The sequence below is a fragment of the Oncorhynchus mykiss genome, chromosome 21 (genome assembly GCF_057628025.1).
Source record: "Oncorhynchus mykiss isolate SJ-2025 chromosome 21, ASM5762802v1, whole genome shotgun sequence".
Taxonomy (NCBI): Eukaryota; Metazoa; Chordata; class Actinopteri; order Salmoniformes; family Salmonidae; genus Oncorhynchus; species Oncorhynchus mykiss.
In genome coordinates, this window is record NC_143042.1 from 14146442 (window position 1) to 14165185 (window position 18744).

At 41.3% G+C, this 18744-nt stretch overlaps 2 protein-coding genes across 2 annotated transcripts; one reads left to right on the forward strand and one right to left on the reverse strand.

Moving 5' to 3' along the window:
• Positions 1-6734: 6734 nt before the first annotated feature.
• On the forward strand, positions 6735-11086 carry LOC110500056 (WASH complex subunit 3). Its single transcript, XM_036957345.2, has 6 exons — positions 6735-7077; positions 7304-7468; positions 7622-7762; positions 9120-9227; positions 9313-9377; positions 9543-11086. Exons 1-6 carry the CDS (start codon positions 7027-7029, stop codon positions 9637-9639), a joined length of 627 nt encoding a protein of 208 aa, XP_036813240.1. The 5' UTR covers positions 6735-7026; the 3' UTR covers positions 9640-11086.
• A 1840-nt stretch (positions 11087-12926) lies between these two features.
• LOC110500055 (DNA damage-regulated autophagy modulator protein 1) lies at positions 12927-16964 on the reverse strand. Its single transcript, XM_021577179.3, has 7 exons — positions 16244-16964; positions 15439-15506; positions 14509-14651; positions 13927-14104; positions 13776-13834; positions 13538-13630; positions 12927-13436 (listed from the first exon to the last, which is right to left on the reverse strand). The coding sequence occupies exons 1-7, from the start codon at positions 16372-16374 to the stop codon at positions 13392-13394; spliced, it is 717 nt and encodes a 238-aa protein (XP_021432854.1). The 5' UTR covers positions 16375-16964; the 3' UTR covers positions 12927-13391.
• Positions 16965-18744: the final 1780 nt, after the last annotated feature.

Here is an 18744-nt window from a genome sequence, read left to right on the forward strand (position 1 = left end):
GTTGTTATAGGCGTTGGAAAATATAATTATTGTCCACGAAGCGCTCGTGCATAATTTATGTGGCACACGTAGGCTATGTGTCTTCATATTCATCATCTATTACATACATATCTATCTCCAACTTTTGATTTAGTGGGCTGATTCATCATCATGATTTAAAGATGTTCATAAACTAGAATATTTGAGTGTTTATGTACAGTGCACACACAGTCAACAGTTTTAATGGATAGCTTGCACATTGGTCTCTTTTTTCATACAATTCATATACGTTTATATTCCTATATGTGAATATCATCCCTGTCCTCAGGTCATCAGGATTAAAATCTTACATCTAACCACCTGAATATTCATGTAGTTTTATACATGTAGTTTTAAATGTCCTCTTGTCAGGTCTATCCGTGCACACCATGGCAATAAATCATATTTATTGCAAATATTTTGACCACTCAGTGTTCGTCACTGAACAATGTATTGCCACTTGACATCCCAAGTGTGGGCTTTTTCCCAATCTGGGAATCTGCACCTTGCTCTCCCCTTGAATTGACATGTGTCCCAGTATCTGTTGACAACAGCACCCTTTCCATGGAAAATATGTATGCCCTTGAATAGGACAATCCTCTTTTTTCCAATAAAGGGCAGTGTTTTGAAAGACCACTGCCTAATTGTCCCAGGGCTTAAAGAGGGTTGATTTCGCCAGCACTGATCCAATCACTAAACAGGAGATCAGTGCTGACCCAATCATAAAGCAGGACATCAGCAGCACAGCTCCAGTTAGCTCAGACAGTGTCAGCGCATCACATAAACAAGGACGTATCCAGAGAAGGCAGTGAGTGGACACAAACAGGCAAAGATGACACCTTATAATGCCACCAAAGTGGGTCATAACATGCAAGCACATTCAAAGACGTCACAGGGTGTGTGAGGACATTCAATTTACCTATTTAAACCTAACATGGGCAGATAGTGACTACATTCATATACAGTTTTCACTCATTGCAATATGTTATGCATAACACTATTACCAGTGTTCAGTGGATGAACACAGCAGGGAATATAAAAGGTTTCAAGATGCCTCGATAACTATGATCAAGCTCAACATCCTATCCACCCCAAAGCCTACTGCCTCCAAAGGTCCTCCCTGCCCCTGGCTTAGCTACAGCTCCAGCAGATTGGGTGCATTGTCATAACCATTAAGTCATTGTCTCTCTCTTCAGTTCATAACATTGGGGCATTATCATCCAATATGCTGAATGGCCCAAAACAGGAGCACAATGCACCATACACATTTTCACTCCCTGCTGTGTATTGTGTCGTGGTAACGAGTAACCATATAATAGTAAACAATGATGCACCCCTAATTAAAGACAAAGCTGCTTGAGCTGACCTTGTCAAATCAGGGAAATCAAAATAAAACTCCTCTGGTTCTAAGAAACGTACAGAAACCTCGCTATAAATCTGTGTTTTCTGATGAAAAGCTCATCTAATTTGGCAACCATCTTCTCAGGTGATTATAAGTCCCACTTCCATGAATTATGACAAATATTACTGTTATCATTACTACTGGGGTATGGCTATAATGATGGCCTGTTCTTGTCTGATTATCCCCCAATGCAGTAGTAGACTGACCTTCTCCTGCCCACTCCAATATGCAGCATTCAGGGTTGTACCTCTGCCAGCTCTCTCTCTCTCTCTCTCTCTCTCTCTCTCTCTCTCTCTCTCTCTCTCTCTCACTCTCTGTCTCTTATTCTCTGCCTCTCTTATTCTCTCTTTCTTTCTGTCTGTCTGCCCTTCTCTCTCTCTCTCTCTCTCTCTCTCTCTCTCTCTCTCTCTCTCTCTCTTGCCCTGTCCCTCTCTCTCTCTCTCTTTCACTGTCTCTCTCTCTCTCTGTCTCTTCCGCCCCCTTGAACTCATTGACCAGGAAAAGGCTTGTTTTCACTCACAGGGATTCTGGACAGGGAAGAGGTGCTGACAGCGTCCTCTGTCTGGACTGACCTGCCAAACAGCCAGGCCAGAGGTAAATACAATGGTCCAGCATACAGATGAGTATATGAGAAAGATAAGCATTTTAAGTTCACATGAGGACACACAGGGGGCTGAGAGAGCAGTTAGACTCTGTGCTCTCAACCCTGTTTCATTCTACTCCTTCATAGCATTGATCTTAATTGGGGTGAACTATTCCCTCTTGATTAGTTTGAGATGGCTCTTGTGAGTTAGGCTGTTCTTTTCTGATCAGTGATTTCAACCCAAAAATATTCATATGAACTAGGCAAACTAAGCTATTCATTGTGTGAGAGAGGGGGTAAGTTCGTTTTTTTATCCCAGTATTTAATCTACTCAATGATGTGGAGTGGGTTTCATTGAAAAATAGGGGTGTGGTGCTGATGTGTGTGCATGTGTTATCAAAAACATATTTCGGTGCCATACCATGTCTGTTCATATGGAAGAAATAAAGGTGCGTCATGGAGCAGCAGAGCGAGAGGGGTGCTTGTTTTGATACTTGCCGTTGCCGCAGCAACATGTAGGGGTCACAAATGTTTCGGTGAAGTGGGCAGGAAATTCCATGGCGCCTGTTGATGATCAAATCCCAATTTAAATACTGTTCTATGATAGTTTAACTATCCGTGTCAGATTGATGAACATGCTGGATTCCAGTAAGAGAACGTTTGCAGAAATAGCCTTGTGTGCTCAGAAGTAGGGTTGCCAAATTCCACGAACTTTCAATAAATTCCCTGGTTTTCTGAAAATTCTGGTCAGAGGATTCCTGGAGTCAGGAGGGAATAAGCAGGAAGTCCGTAATCCTCCAACCAGGATTTCTGAAGAACCAAGGAATTTATTGAAAGTTCCTGGAATTATAAAACCCTACTCAGAAGACATTCAGAAATCTTGTTATCAAAGCAAATATTACCCAGCTACCAGGGTATCAGGTCAAGTAGTGACTACAGTCATCTATGGGAATTGTGATACAGGAGAAAGCTATTCCTCAACTTGCAGGATTGCAGTTCTATTATTAAGAGCCATGTATTTATTATCAATGTTTAATAATGCTGTCATTATTTAATCATTGTCAAAATTCCCAAACTCTGTTTTTTACGGCACATAGGAAAGTTCCACAGTGCCAACGTGCTTACAGACACAGGATTCTGTCAAAACAGTGAACACTATGCAAATCCTGGGTGATGCAATCATACCAATACAATTCAAGTATGCACAAGTTGCCAGTAGTTCAGCGAGTGCTCTTGATGTAGGAAAAACCCTGAGAAACATAGCTTTTTAATTACCGTAAGCTGTCTATGCCCCACCACACTACACTCTCAGAGGACCCCCTCTAAGTAAGAAACCTGTTAATTCTGTAAGTATCCCTATAGAGAAGTACTCCCGCCTGCAGAAATCCCTGTCAGCAACGTGTTGAACGTGTTTGTGTGAAACATGTATGGGAAGCTCTCAATCAAATATGTTTATAAAGCCCTTTTTACATCAGCCGATGTCACAGAGTGCTATACAGAAACCCAGCCTAAAACCCCAAACAGCAAGCAATGCAGATGTAGAAGCACGGTGGCTAGGAAAAACTCCCTAGAAAGGCAGAAACCTAGAGAGGAACCAGGCTCTGAGGGGTGGCCTGGTTGAGAATATAACAGTACATGGCCAAGATGTTCAAACGTTAATAGATGACCAGCAAGGTCAAATAATAATCACAGTGGTTGTAGAGGATGCAACAGGTCAGTAACTCAGGAGTAAATGTCTGTTGGCTTTTCATAGCCGAGCATTCAGAGTTAGAGACAGCAGGTGCGGTAGAGAGAGAGAGTCGAAAACAGCAGGCCCTGGACAAGGTAGCAGGTCCGGTGAACAGGTCAGGGTTCCATAGCCACAGGCTATGGAATATGATATAACCCTACCCACTTTGTCAAAGTACAGCTCCCACACCACAAGAGGGATATCTTCAAACCACCAACTTACTACCCTGAGACAAGGCTGAGTATAGCCCACGAAGATCTCCCCCACGGCACGAACCCGAGGGGGGCGCCAAACCCGGACAGGAAGATCACGTCAGTGACTCAACCCACTCAAGTGACGCACCCTTCCTAGGGACGGGATGGAACAGCACCCGTAAGCCAGTGACTCAGTCCCCATAATAGGGTTAGAGGCAGAGAATCCTGGTGGAGAGAGGGGAACCGGCCAGGCAGAGACAGCAAGGGCGGTTCGTTGCTCCAAGGTCTTTCCGTTCACCTTCACACCCCTGGGCCAGACGACACTCAGTCATAGGACCTACTGAAGAGATGAGTCATCAATAAAGACTTAAAGGTTGAGACCGAGTCTGCGTCTCTCACATGGATAGGCAGACCATTCCATAAAAATTGAGCTCTATAGGAGAAAGCCCTGCCTCTAGCTATATGCTTAGAAATTCTAGGGACAATAAGGAGGCCTGCGTCTTGTGACCATAGTGTACGTGTAGGTATGTACGGCAGGAACAAATCTGAGAGATAGGTAGGAGCAAGCCCACGTAATGCTTTGTAGATTAGCAGTAAAACCTTGAAATCAGCCCTAGCCTATACAGGAAGCCAGTGTAAAGACACTAGTATTGGAGTAATATCAATTTTTTTGGTTCTAGTCAAGATTCTAGCAGCCATGTTTAGCACTAACTGAAGTTTATTTTGTGCTTTATCTGGGTAGCCGGAAAGTTGAGCACTGCAGAAGTTTAATCTAGAAGTGACAAAAGCATGGATTAACATTTCTGCATAATTTTTGGACAGAACATTTCTAATTTTTGTAATGTTACGAAGATGGAATAAAGTTGTCCTTGAAATAGTATTGATATGTTCATCAAAAGAGAGATCAGGGTCCAGAGTAACGCCGAGGTCCTTCAGTTTTATTTGAGACGACTGTACAACCATCAAGATTAATTGTCAGATCCAACAGAATATCTCTTTGTTTCTTGGGACCTAGAACTAGCATCTCGGTTTTGTCCATGTTTAAAAGTAAAACATTTGCCACCATCCACTTCCTTTTATGTCTGAAACACAGGCTTCCAGGGAGGGCAATTTTGGGGCTTCACCATGTTTCATCGAAATGTACAGCTGTGTATTGTCCACATAGCAGTGAAGGTTAACATTATGTTTCCGAATTACATCACCAAGAGTTAAAATATATAGTGGAAACTACAGTAGTCCTAAAACGGAACCTTGAGGAACACCGAAACATACAGTTGATGTGTCAGAGGACAAACCATCCACAGAGACAAATTTATGTCTTTCCAACGGATAAGATCTAAACCAGGCCAGAACTTGTCCGTGTAGACCAATTTGGGTTTCCAATCTCTCCAAAAGACTGTAATGATCAATGGTGTCAAAAACAGCACTAAGGTCTAGGAGCATGAGGACAGATGCAGAGCCTTGGTCTAACGCCATTAAAAGGTAATTTACCCTCTTCATGAGTGCAGTCTCAGTGCTATGATGGGGTCTAAAACCAGACTGAAGCGTTTTGTATACATTGTTTGTCTTCAGGAAGGCAGTGAGTTGCTGTTCAACAGTTTTTTCTAACATTTTTGAGAGGAATGGGAGATTCGATATAGGCAGATAGTTTTTATATTTTCTGGGTCAAGGATTGGCTTTTTCAAGAGAGGCTTTATTACTGACACTTTTAGTAAGTTTGGTACACATCCGGTGGATAGGGAGCCGTTTATTATGTTCAATATAGGAGGGCCAAGCACAGGAAGCTCTGACAGAGCAGTTCACTCCTCACGATATGATAGAGTGGCTTGGGGGTAAGGGGGTAACCATCCACTGCTCACTCCCTGGCGGAGGGTAGGGGAGGGGAGGGGAGGGGAGTGGGTGCGGTACTCCTCTGCCCGCTGCCTGGCTCAGAGTATGTCCAGGGAAGAGGCTCTGCCAGGCCTCAATTATGGGGGAGTCATCCAGGACACACTGAAGCAATTACAGTCCCATATAAATCAATATGCTGCTGGTTTAAAAAGTGATCTGCTCCCAACACTCTCTGGATAGGGTCTGACTCAGGAGGTCAGCTTAATTTTTTTGTTGAGTTCTTCATAAATCAAATCAAATCAAATGTATTTATAAAGCCCTTCTTACATCAGCTGATATCTCATAGTGCTGTACAGAAACTCAGCCTAAAACCACAAACAGCAAGCAATGCAGGTGTAGAAGCATCATAACAATTTTGTTTGATACTGGGCAGAGACTCTTCCTGCCTGTTGAACCAGGTTGAATTGGCATGGACTGGGCTTTCAGACTTGTTTACGATCAGGTGGGCAGTACTAGGCATGGGCTATGACTTCAGTTTGCTCTTAGGTCAGGTTAGAGGGTTTAATTTCTGGCTGACATCAAGTTTAAGGGGCTCTTATTTCAGACAAGTCCATTCAAATCAAACGGTTGGAATCGAGTTCAGATTGAGGTCAAGTTGGAAAGCATTTTTGGTTTCCTGTGTTTTGTTTTTCATTGGTTCTTCTACTCTCCTATGTAGTAATAGTTCACAACTAATCAGGCATGATCCAAAGCAACTCACATTGTGGGTTGTCTCCAAAAGACTATAGCATCTGAATCATCATCAAAATGAAGTTGTCAAATAATTTGTGTTGACGGCTTTATCCATTAACTCATCATCTCTGCAAACCATATTACGGTAACTAAGTCATCCTTGCCTGGATCAACATAATTGGGGCTTGTTTTGAGACGCTGCACATTTATTAACCATTATACTGTACTCCCTCCTTGTGGTGCATTGAACACACTACATTTGTGGCAATGAACTGTTAACTCTCCAGTTCAGGTGATGGAGGTATGCACCTTCAACCTTGGGTTCATTTTGATTTCCAATAAAGAAGAAGAAAAACTAAGCACCTCATTGGCTGATATACCCGGAAGAGCAGAATAATAATGACGTCCGTTTTGGATCACTGTGAAGTCACATGAAGCGTATTACAATTCCATCTCTCTTTTGCAGATTGTCAGTAAAATATTACTATTAAACAAAGTAATCGCGAGTTAACCGATAGTTTGCCAAAACGATAAAAACATGGACGAGGACGGTTTACCGATTGTGGGATCGGGAATAGATCTGACCAAGGTGAGTGTTTTCCGTAGCCGAAGATATCTTGGTGGCTACTGTAGCTAAATTAGCCTTGACAGCTTTAGCTTGTTTTGTTAACAAGCTGAATGACTCCCAGCCAAATAATGTAATCAAGTAAATGTTGTATCTAATGAGTATGTGTAGTAAATGTGTTTGAACTCCCCATCTCTGTAAGTAAATAAACATTGCAGTTTTTCCATGATACTGAATGATATGGTCACAGGTCCCAGCCATACAACAGAGGAGAGTCGTTGCCTATCTCAACCAGTTCATTGTGCACACTGTTCGGTTCCTCAATCGTTTTTCGACAGTTTGCGAAGAGAAACTTGCATGCATATCTCTTCGGATACAGCAGATTGAAACTACCCTCAGCATTTTGGAAGCAAAGGTATGTAACCCAGCTCCTGTATGTGTTTTGTATACAATACGATGGGACTTTACTATGTCTTTGTTGTATTACTTTGTTGTTGTATTATGTGCTTTGCTGCTCTGGGCATACCAATATGATAATGTCAGTACGTGCTGATTTTGTTCTATGTAGCTATCCTCTATTCCTGGTTTGGAGGATGTCAGGGTGGAGGGTGTTGGTCAGCGGCCAGCTATGGAGGTCAACGGTCCAGTCCTGGTCCCAAGTCAACCAGAGACCCCTATAGCTGTGGCTGTGCCATTGCAACCTCCTGAGGTACCCCCCTCCACACACACACGTACATTGCCTTCAGAAAGTATTCATACATCTTGACTTATTTCACATTTTGTGTTACAGCTTGAATTCCAAATGGATTTAATAAAATACAAATTCTCATGCACCTACACACAATACTCCATAATGACAAAGTGAAAACATGTTTTTGGAAATGTTTGATAATTTATTGGAAATTTAATACAGAAATATCTCATTTATGTAAATATTCTCCCCCTTTTGCTATGACACTCCAAATTGAGCTCCGGTGCAGCCAATCCTTGAGATGGCAGTAACTTGATTGGAGTCCACCTGTGGCCAATTGAATTGTTTGGACATGATTTAGAAAGAAACACACCTGTCTATGTAAGGGCCAACATTTGACAGTGCATGTCAGAGCAGGAACTGTACCATGAAGTCCATAGATCTCCAAGATATAATTGTGATGAGTCATATATCTGGGGAAGGGGATGAAACTGTTTCTAGAGTGTTGAAAGTTTTCAACAGTACAGTGGTCTCCATAATTGGGAAATTTAAAAAATATGGAACTACCAAGACTCTGCCTAGAGCTGGTCGTCCGACCAAACGGGCAAGGAGGACCTTGGCCAGGGAGGTCACAAGAACCAAATGACAACGCTGATAGAACTACATAGTTCCTTGGTTGAGATGGGAGAACTTGTCAGAAGGACAAGTCTCTACAGCACTTCACCAATCTGGCCGGACAGAAGCCACTCCTGAGAAAAAGGCACATGACAGCACACCTTGAGTTTGCAAAAAGGCACCTGAAAGACTGCAGTCATAAGATTAAAGATTATGTGATCTGAGACAAAAATGTAACTCTTTGGCCTAAATGCAAAGCGCTATGTCTGGAGTGAACCAGGCACAGCTCATCACCTGTCTAACACCATCCCTACTGTGAAGCATGGTGGACGACCTGCAAACGGCCTTAGACTGGGGCAACGATTTACGTTCCAACAGGTCAATGACCCTAAGCATACAGTCCAAGTACTTGAGTGGCCCAGCCAAAGACGAGACTTGAATACCATTACATCTGTGGAAAGACGTGAAGATTGCGGTTCACCGCCACTCCCCATCTAACTTAACAGAACTTGAGAAAATCTGGAAGGGAGAATGGGAGAAAATGGAACGGCATCAAACACCTGGAAACCATGTTTGATGTATTTGATACCATTCCACTGATTTCGCTCCAGCCGTTACCACAAGCCTGTCCTCCCCAGTTAAGGTGGCCACCAACCTCCTGGGATTTCAACATATCCATGTTGATGGAACAATAACTTAAAGACTTAGTATATTTGTGCATGATGGAAATACTGAATTGCCGTATTGACTCTCCTTGTAGGCCTCTCCAAACATACCAGACCCAAGAGCAGCGGAGGCAGCAGGAGGATGTAGGATGACTGTGGCCAAGGACCCACGCTATGCCAGATATCTCAAGATGGTGCAAGTGGTGGGTCTCTCTACATTTTCACATTTCTACAGAATATGACATCTGTTCAATGAAATCCGTAATTTAGAAAACTATTCAAAAACAGGGTGTTCCAGTTATGGCGATAAAGAATAAAATGGTCCAGGAAGGTTTGGATCCCAACCTGCTTGAGTGAGTGTGCTTACATTACGTCTTAGTAATATCTGTATTCTCATACCTCGTAATCCAATACGTTTTGATTTATACCCCACATCTGAATCTTTCTGATGTCATAAAATGGTGGTCCTACATGTATTCGAAGTAACAATGGCGATTCCTACATGTTTCTGTTTGCAGCACACCCGATGCACCTGTGCCTGATGCCGTCAAAAAGAACACACTAGATCAAGATGATGACGGTGACGATGGCAGTGAGTCATCTTTCAGCGATTGATCTGCTGTCTTAGCCATGAAGCTGCCTATAGGGAACTTCCTTCCCTGTCACCTGTGGCCCAGGCCTTTTCCACTGTGCTGCTGCAGGGGCACAGAAGGACTAGATGCCAGTGTGTGCTTGACAGGCAGAACTACAGTGCTACCAGACAAAGTCCCACTTCTGTGGATGATCTCCAGGGATGCATGGGACTTACAAAAGCAGGCAGATTAAGTATCTGAAATGCATTGTAGATTGAGTGAATGTAAACGAGACAGTTGATAATGTCTGTATCCAGGTCAGCCGCTGATCGTGTGGATGTTATATTTTTGTTTCCATTTCTTCTCCTGAAACATTTGATTGGTCATGGACAGGGTGTTTCTTTATGTCGTTTAGCAGTAAAACAGATGGAATGACAACAATGGAAAGTATCAACCAGATAATCGATTAGTAATTGATCATTATTTTCTTTAGACTGCACTGGGCCAACATGCCTCTGCCCCTTTGTCAATATCATGTGAACATTCCAATGCCTGAAAGAGATTGTGGGGCAGCAGGTAGCCTAGCGGTTGAGAGAGTTGGGTCAGTAAGCGGAATGTTGCTGGTTGGAGTCCCCGAGTCGATTAGGTGAAAAATAGTTTTGCCTTTGAGCAAGGCACTTATTGCCCCTGTAAGTCGCTCTGGATAAGTGTCTGCTAAAAGACAAAAATGTAATTGTGCTTTAGTCACATTTGTTTTATTTTGACAGTGATGTCTGCATGTTACACTTGTGAGAGGGTGATATGTTGTATCTCATGTCCATAATAATTTTTGTGAGAACATTTGATGGGTACTATTTTACACTACAACTGCTGTATGAAGGATGTCCTACAGAAATGTTGAGGGCTGTTCTCTGGCCGATTCGTCACTTTTAATTGAGACATTAAGCTGTGAACTGTAACTGTTCACTCCAGGAACAATGTGAAGAACAAATGAAGGAAATTGCACTTTTGGAGAAATATATCATGGAAAAAAAACACCACTAGTTGTGAGCAATGTGTCAATTGCAATGGTAGCGTGTAGACTAAATTAACAGTAATACCTAATGGGAATTCACCTCAATCTTCTAAAATGATGCATCTCAATCCCAGATTTAACCATGTGTGACTAACCATGTTAGCAAGCCTTTCAGGCCCTTGAGTCCCACTATTGTGAAGGCATTATGCCTTGGCCTTTAAGTCCAATAGTTTTATACTACATCCCTTTTTATCCAAATGCTCAGAGATCCAAATCATCTTCACATTGTTTGTAGTCGTCTCTGGACAGAACACTGCAGTGATGGGAGTTTTTCAATTGATTATGAAAGAGGGTAGATGGAGCGGTGTTAGACTGGAAAGCACTTTGTTCACAAGCGCAAGACAAGCAGCATTGATATCTGAGTGTTTACGCCGTTTAGCCTGAAAAATAAAGAACACATTTTGCCTCAAGATATGTGGACATCATTTTATTCAAACACTATTTGGGTTTTGTGTTTGGAACATAGAAGTACTTCACACATACAGTAGCCCTGTATGTATTTTGAGTTACTTTATTACAAAGGTATACCATAGATATGCCTCAATACCGTGAATTTTTCTTGAGCAAAATACCCATTCTAATATAAAACATTGGAGTCGGTAAGTGTACATACAGCCTCTTTCCATAAACTTGTGATGGGTGAAATTAAGTTTCTATATCTTGTGATTTTCTTGCGCAATACTGACCTTTGTACCACCTGGCTGATGAACAATGGGTTACATATTTCCTTAACCCAATAAATTCTCGAATTGCTGGTCACAGGACAGGATATGTTTTGTTTTGTGGTTAACTGTTAAGACTGAGGTTATGTTGCAATGACATCCTCCGGAAGTTGTCATTACTGTGTAGGTCTATGGAAGGGGGTGAGAACCGTGAACCTCCTAGGTTTTGCTGTTGAGGCTACTGTAGACGTTTGCAAAATAGTCTCAATTATGTGGTGACGTGATTATATTGAGTAGTTTTCACTCAAAATTCTAACTTTTTTAAATGGTCCTCCCCTTCCTCCTCCGAGGAGGCTCCACTGCTACACATGTATGTAATCTAGCCTATACCAGGGACGCAACATTGCTTTTCGAAGTGGAGGGGGACATAATATATATTGTGGTGTACAGCAGGTCAGCCACCAGGGGGATACTCATGTGACAGACGGTGGGGCAAAAAGGACATTTCAGAATGTGGGGGGATACATGTGATACAGTGAAGGTTGCGCCACTGGCCTACACTATAGTCGTGATGATTATGTATGTAGCAGTGCCAGTAGCCTATGTGCCGGTCTGCATTTTTACATTAAATTCATCGATTTCACAAATAGCCTACCGCAAACATTGTCTAATTGAAGTATACCATACAAAGTTACATGTGCATTAATAGGTTATATAGCAAAAGGCGGATACTAACTGATGTGAATGAATGTAGGCTATAGCTATATTATTGAGTTCCTATAGTACATAAAATGCTAACCAGAGAGTTCGATGACCTTTTCAAATATAAATAATTCCCAATCTGATACGGATACAGTCAAGTGTCTTCCTCCGTTAATTAAAGACTGTAGCGTGGGCTCGAGTCTGGAATCATGACAAACTTCTTTTAAATAACTGCCATAGAGCCATCTGTAGGATGATAAGGAGAGTGCAATCATGAATTATTAATTATTATTATTAATCTTCCTTTTCAAGCTGTTGGCTGTAGGCTATGTCCATTCTCAACACGCTAACCCAATAAATGTAATGCTACATTTCAAAGGCGGACAAGAACTTGAGTGAGATTTTTTGCCCTTGCCACAAATCTACACAGAGAGCAATTTGACCAGTCAGTCAAACACTTGTGATGTAGTTTCTTTGATTATCAGTAAGTGCTGTTGTACTTGTGTTAAGGACACTTCCATGAACAAGTGTTGGAACACGTCCAACTACATCAACGATTTGAATTGGCTGATAGGGAATGTCCTACAGGAAACTATCACAGCCACCTGGTGAGGTTAGCATAGTGCAAAATGTGCAAACTTACTGTATGTAATGGGAACAGGTAATATGTAGACTTTGATCACTTGCCACTATGTCAAAGAGATTCATTGGCTGATGCTTAAACTCAACCTTGAACTGAAACTTTTTCTAACGTTCACAAGTATGGCCTGTAGTGTTTATGCAGTTTAGCCTGAAAAATAAATAACACATTTTGGCTAAAGATATGTGGCCGCCTTATTCAAACACTGTGTTTGTAACATAGAAATACGTCAGACATACAGTAGCCCTGTATGTATTCTGAGTTACTTTATTACAAAGGTATACCATAGATAACCTCTTTCTCATGGTATTGAGGCATTTCTTGAGCAAAATACCTAACTAGAAAAATATGTACATAGTAGTATCAAACGATTAACATTGGAGTAGGTAAGAGTACATACAGCCTCTATCCATAAACTGGTGATGGGTGAAATTAAGTTTCTATATCAACTTGATCTTGTGATTTTCTTGCGCAATACTGACCTATGTACCACCAGAGGATGAACAATGGGTTAACGCTTTCGTTAGCCCAGGATGTCACAGGATGTGTTTGTTTTGTGGATAACCGCTAAGACTGAGGCTATGTTGCAATGGATACAGTATAAAAAAATAAATCATACCATTCAGATAATCTCATATACATTTGCTTTATAAAAGTAGAAAAAATACATTTGATTTTGTAAATATTCAGATTAAAAGGTTCAAATCAATGCTTCATCAGGAATAGTCCACAAACTGTGTTCTCAGCTTCAGAGTAAACTTCTGTAAGAAACAGGACAAAGAGAAATAAAAACACTCAAACAAAGGAGAAGAAAAGGAGAATCATTCCCACCACAATGACAGAGCGGTAACTGAAAACTCACTTTAAAGTCGTGGATGTAGGTGAAGAAGAAGAAGATGAAGCTGAAGGCCACGATCCACTCACTCACAGCACTCACCAGATGGAACACATAGTCCTGTAATGACAGGGAGAATCAGATAGAGACTGATATTGTCACATATAGATTCTCTGGCCTATGAAGCCTATATGGATCCAGAATATCGTCCATCTTTGTTGTTTATGTGAGTGGTGTTCTTGGTAAAGATGTGCTCATACTGTACCTCGTCTTTTGTTTTTCTATGCAGTGTGGTTTGTGTCACGAAGACAGCACAGACAACAGCTGGATGGAAAATGAAGGAGATATTTTCTTTGATAAAACAATGATCATTCATGATTAAAATCGATCAGGGTTACTATTGTTTTCAAGGATACTGGGGAAAACTGCCAGGAAGGCGATGGTTGCAATTCCTGTGCGCACACGACACAAGGCCAAGGAACACCCATAGGGGAAGGCCTTATAGGATATGATGGACTGGAGGATGGTGTACAGAACACCAGAAACGAAGAAGAGTATTGCACCTGCATCATGAACTGCCGTAATCGTTGTCTCCTGGGGAAAAATAACACGCCAGAGAGATCATGTATATAATATCACACTGTCACTTAATGGTAACCCCCCCCCCCCCATCTTCTCACGAAAGGGGTGACAACCCACTGGGCAAAAACTGGTTTAATCAATGTTGTTTACATATAATTTTAAATAATGAAATTCAATGTGATGATATTGAATAAACATGGAAAACTGATTGGATTTCACCCAACTTTTATCTTAAATCCAATTACATCCTACTGGGCACACACTGGTTGAATCAAAGTTGAATAGGCAAATTGAATGGACTTCTGTGCCCAATGGGATGGTGACATTTTTTGTTGAATTCAAGTCAGTTGACAACTCAGCCAAATGTGAATCAAAATTAGTTGTTGAACTGACGTTTGTGCACCGTGGCAACCCACCTGGAAAGTAGCGACAAAACACATCCCCAAACAAGAAAGCATTCCAATCCAGAAAGCAGCCTGGTTCAGTATTGGGGGCACAGCACCTGCTGTCTCATTGAGCTTCTCCACAAACTTGTACCTGGCATACATGGTGGCCATACCTGTAGAGGAATTGTCATGGCACATGGAGTGAACGTTTTTATTAGCACTTTTCACATTTAGACAGTATAAGCTCACAGTAGGCTATTGTAGGTATATGTAAAAACCTGCTGCAATATGTATTTATTTGCACCTTAAAAAATAGGTAAAAAAGAAAGACAAACATAGTGAAGTGAAACCTAATAATAGAATATCATACCATTTATCCCCATCTGACCATGCATTTCTGCTTTCATTTTCTAAAAAATGGGAAGTGTGAATAAAGCTCTTGGCATTGTCTCTGACCTGGAAAAACCCATTGGAGTTTCTCACAGGGATTGTTCACCCAAATGACAAAATAACACATTGGTTTCCTTACCTTGTAAGCAGTCTATGGACAAGGTATGACAGCAAATCATGCTTTGGTTTAGTTCCTCTAGCACCGTTTGTTTCCACATGCTAATGTTTTAGCATTTGTGGCACAAATCCCATTTAAATCATGGGACCAATATTAGTATTTTTCCGGTGTCATGTCCAAATCATCCAGAAGTATCTAAAACTAAGTGTGAAGCTCAACAAATTCACTTATAGATGATTTGAACATGATACATGAAAAAATGCTAATATCGTCCCCTGACATTAGCATGTGGAAACAGTGCCAAGGAAACTAAACCAAAGCATGGATTGCTGTCATACATGGTTCATAGACTGTTTCCAGGGTAAGGAAACCAAATATGTAATTTGGGTGAACTATCCCGATACACTAAAACAAAAAGCCCTTTCGTGGTTTTAGTGTATTTCTGTGCTCACCTGCAAATGCAGTGATGACCGTCATCAAGCCAAAGACACAGCTCTCTGGGGGTTCAGCCCCAGTGTCACTAAAGAAAGAATAGTTCAAGTTTAATGTGTGTATTAATGCCATGTCTGGAAGTCCTTTTAAATAATTTGGATTTAATTTAAACAATACATTATATAAAAAAATCATTATACATATTGAATTATAACTGAACAGAAAGTGATATCATTTGTTATTAAATTAAATCAAAAAATGTAATCAAAGCAAAATCATACCATTGGCATAATATATTAACCAAATAGACAATTGCATTTCAATTGTGAAACCATACCATTTGATGACAAACAAATAATTATGTTATATCTACAGAAAATATTACTGAATAGAGGGCTTTGATCGTTTGAATAGAGCGCTAATTAGTAAAACCATTATTCATTATCTATGCCTAGTAATGTTTAGTTTGCATATGTGTTAAATGTCTATCTGCTCAATAAACAAAGCTGTTTAAATGTCAAGTGAGGACACACACCGGACATTAAGGGGTTCACAGGCCCCCACGCTGTAGACTACACAGCTGTGAACTGGGAACCAGCCAAATACATCATTCAACTTGTGGTGGGGAAAACGAAACTGATTTATTTTTGTTGCCAAAATGCGATATGATTTCCGTTAATATCGCCGGTTTTGATGAGTGGAAATAAAGAAACATAATTTCCAATACCCCCACTGATTTAAATAATAATAAGTAAACGCTATTATTACGGCAAGTTCGTGGAAAATAAAAATGCTCAGGCTGCTGATAAATATTAATAATCTTACCTTATATAGGGGAAGATAACATCCACATCATGCTCGAACAATGCAATTAGGTAGGAAACAATAAACGTGCTTGATGACCAGATGACCAAAAAAGTTGGTAAAAAGCATGTTCCCTCCAAGAACCAAAACATTTTGTCAGCAATAAGGAAAAGTTACCACGCAGACAGACCGACCTTTGTGCAAGTTATAAAGAATAAATACGATGCAGAATACTGACAGGTAAAATCCCTCTGTCAATATTTTAGATTTAGAATTTGTCTAATCGGCCACCTAAAAAGTGACATCTCTTACTGTAAACTATACTGTAAACTGGTATTTTGCAATCACGTGGTCTAGACAGTATTGCACTTCAGTCAAATTGAGTGTGGGCTGACGTCGGTACCTCTTCCGATCATTTCCGCATGTAACAGAAAATAAGACGCACAGCTTTACATAAAATGGCTACACACACACGAACACCATTTTTTTTGTCCTCCTCTTCTGAACCAAAATGTCTTTCTTTCTTTCTTTCTTTCTTTCTTTCTTTCTTTCTTTCTTTCTTTCTTTCTTTCTTTCTTTCTTTCTTTCTTTCTTTCTTTCAACTTCATTGTTCATTATTCATTATAACCTGAGTGGGTAGGCCTGCAGAGAGATGCATCCATTCTACACTGAGTATACAACACATTAAGGACACCTGCTCTTTCCATAACAGACTGACCAGGTGAATCCAGGTGAAAGCTATGATCCCTTACTGATGTCACTTGTTAAATCCACTCCAATCAGTGTATATGAAGGGGAGGAGACAGGTTAAAGAAGGATGTTTTAGCATTCAGACAATTGATGCATCAATTGTGTTTGGGTGCCATTCAGAGGGTGAATGGGCAAGACAAAAGATTGTGCTTTTGAGCTGGGTATAGTAGTAGGTGCCAGGCACACCGGTTTGAGTCAAGAACTGCAACGCTGCTGGGTGTTTCACGCTCAACAGTGTTCTGTGTGTATCAAGAATGGTCCACCACCCAAAGGACATCCAGCCAACTTGGCACAACTGTGGGAAGCAATCGAGTCAAAATGGCCCAGCAGCACTCTGCAGAATGCTTTCATCACCTTGTCAAATCAAATCAAATTGTATTGGTTGCATACACATATTTAGCAGATGTTATTATGGGTGTAGCAAAATGCTTGTGTTCCTTGCTCCAACAGTGCAGTAACATCTAACTATACACAACAATACACACACATCTACAAGTAAAAGATTGGAATTAAGAAATATATAAATATTTGGATGAGCAATATCGGAGTCCGGAGTATAGACATTATGGACAGCATGTGGAGAGAATATGTAGTATATCTGAAGAATATGTCGATAGAATAGTACATGTACAGCACTAGTTGAATATGATGGCATTGACTAGAATACAGAATATACAGTACATATGAAATGTGTAAAACAGTATGTAAACATTATTAAAGTGAGCAGTATTCCACGTCTATGTACATAGAGCAGCAACCTCTAAGGTGTAGGGCTGAGTAACTGGGTGGTGGCCTGCTAGTGACAGTGACTAAGTTCAGGGCAGGGTACTGGGTGGAGGCCGGCTCGTGATGGCTATTTAACAGTCTGATGGCCTTGAGATAGAAGCTGTTTTTCATTCTCTCTGTCCCAGCTTTGATGCACCTGTACTGAACTCGCTGGATGATAGCGGGGCGAACAGGCCGTGGCTCGGGTGGCTGAGGTCCTTGATGGTCTTCTTGGCCTTCCTGTTACACCGGGTGCTGTAGATGTCCTGAAGGTCAGGCAGTGTACTCCCGGTGATGCGTTGGGCTGACCGCACCACCCTCTGGAGAGCCCTGTGGTTGCGGGCGGTGCAGATTGTCAGTGATGTGTACCCCGAGGAACTTGAAGCTTTTCACCTTCTCCAATGCGGTCCCATCGATGTGGATGGGGGCGTCCTCCTTTTGCTGTCTGCTGAAGTCCATGATCAGCTCCTTTGTGTTGTTGATGTTGTAGAAGCTAAGCAGGGTTGGTCCTGGATGGGATACCATATGCTGCATGAAGTGGTGTTGGAGGACCAGTAGGATACACTCTTTCCTTTGTCTAAAAAAATATCCCAATGCCCCAGGTCAGTGATTGGTGACATTGCCCTGTGTAGGGTGCCGTCTTTCGGGTTGGGACGTTAAACGGGTGTCCTGACTCTCGGTGGTTGCTAAATTCCCCTCTTTAGCCCTCGTACCATCATCGCCACTTAATCATCGCAGCTTTAAATTGGCTCATTCATCCCCACTCCTCTCCCCTGTTACTATACCCCAGGTTGTTGCTGTGAATGAGAATGTGTTCTCAGTCAACTTAACTGATAAAATAAACAACAATAAATAAAAGAGTTCATGCCCTGATTAATTTAGGATGTTTTGAGGGCAAACGGGGGAATAAACTCAATATTAGGAAGGTGTTCCTAATGTTTGGTATATTCAGTGTATTTCTGTGCATAGGACACACCACGCAAAATGTATAGCACAACTCCTCCTAG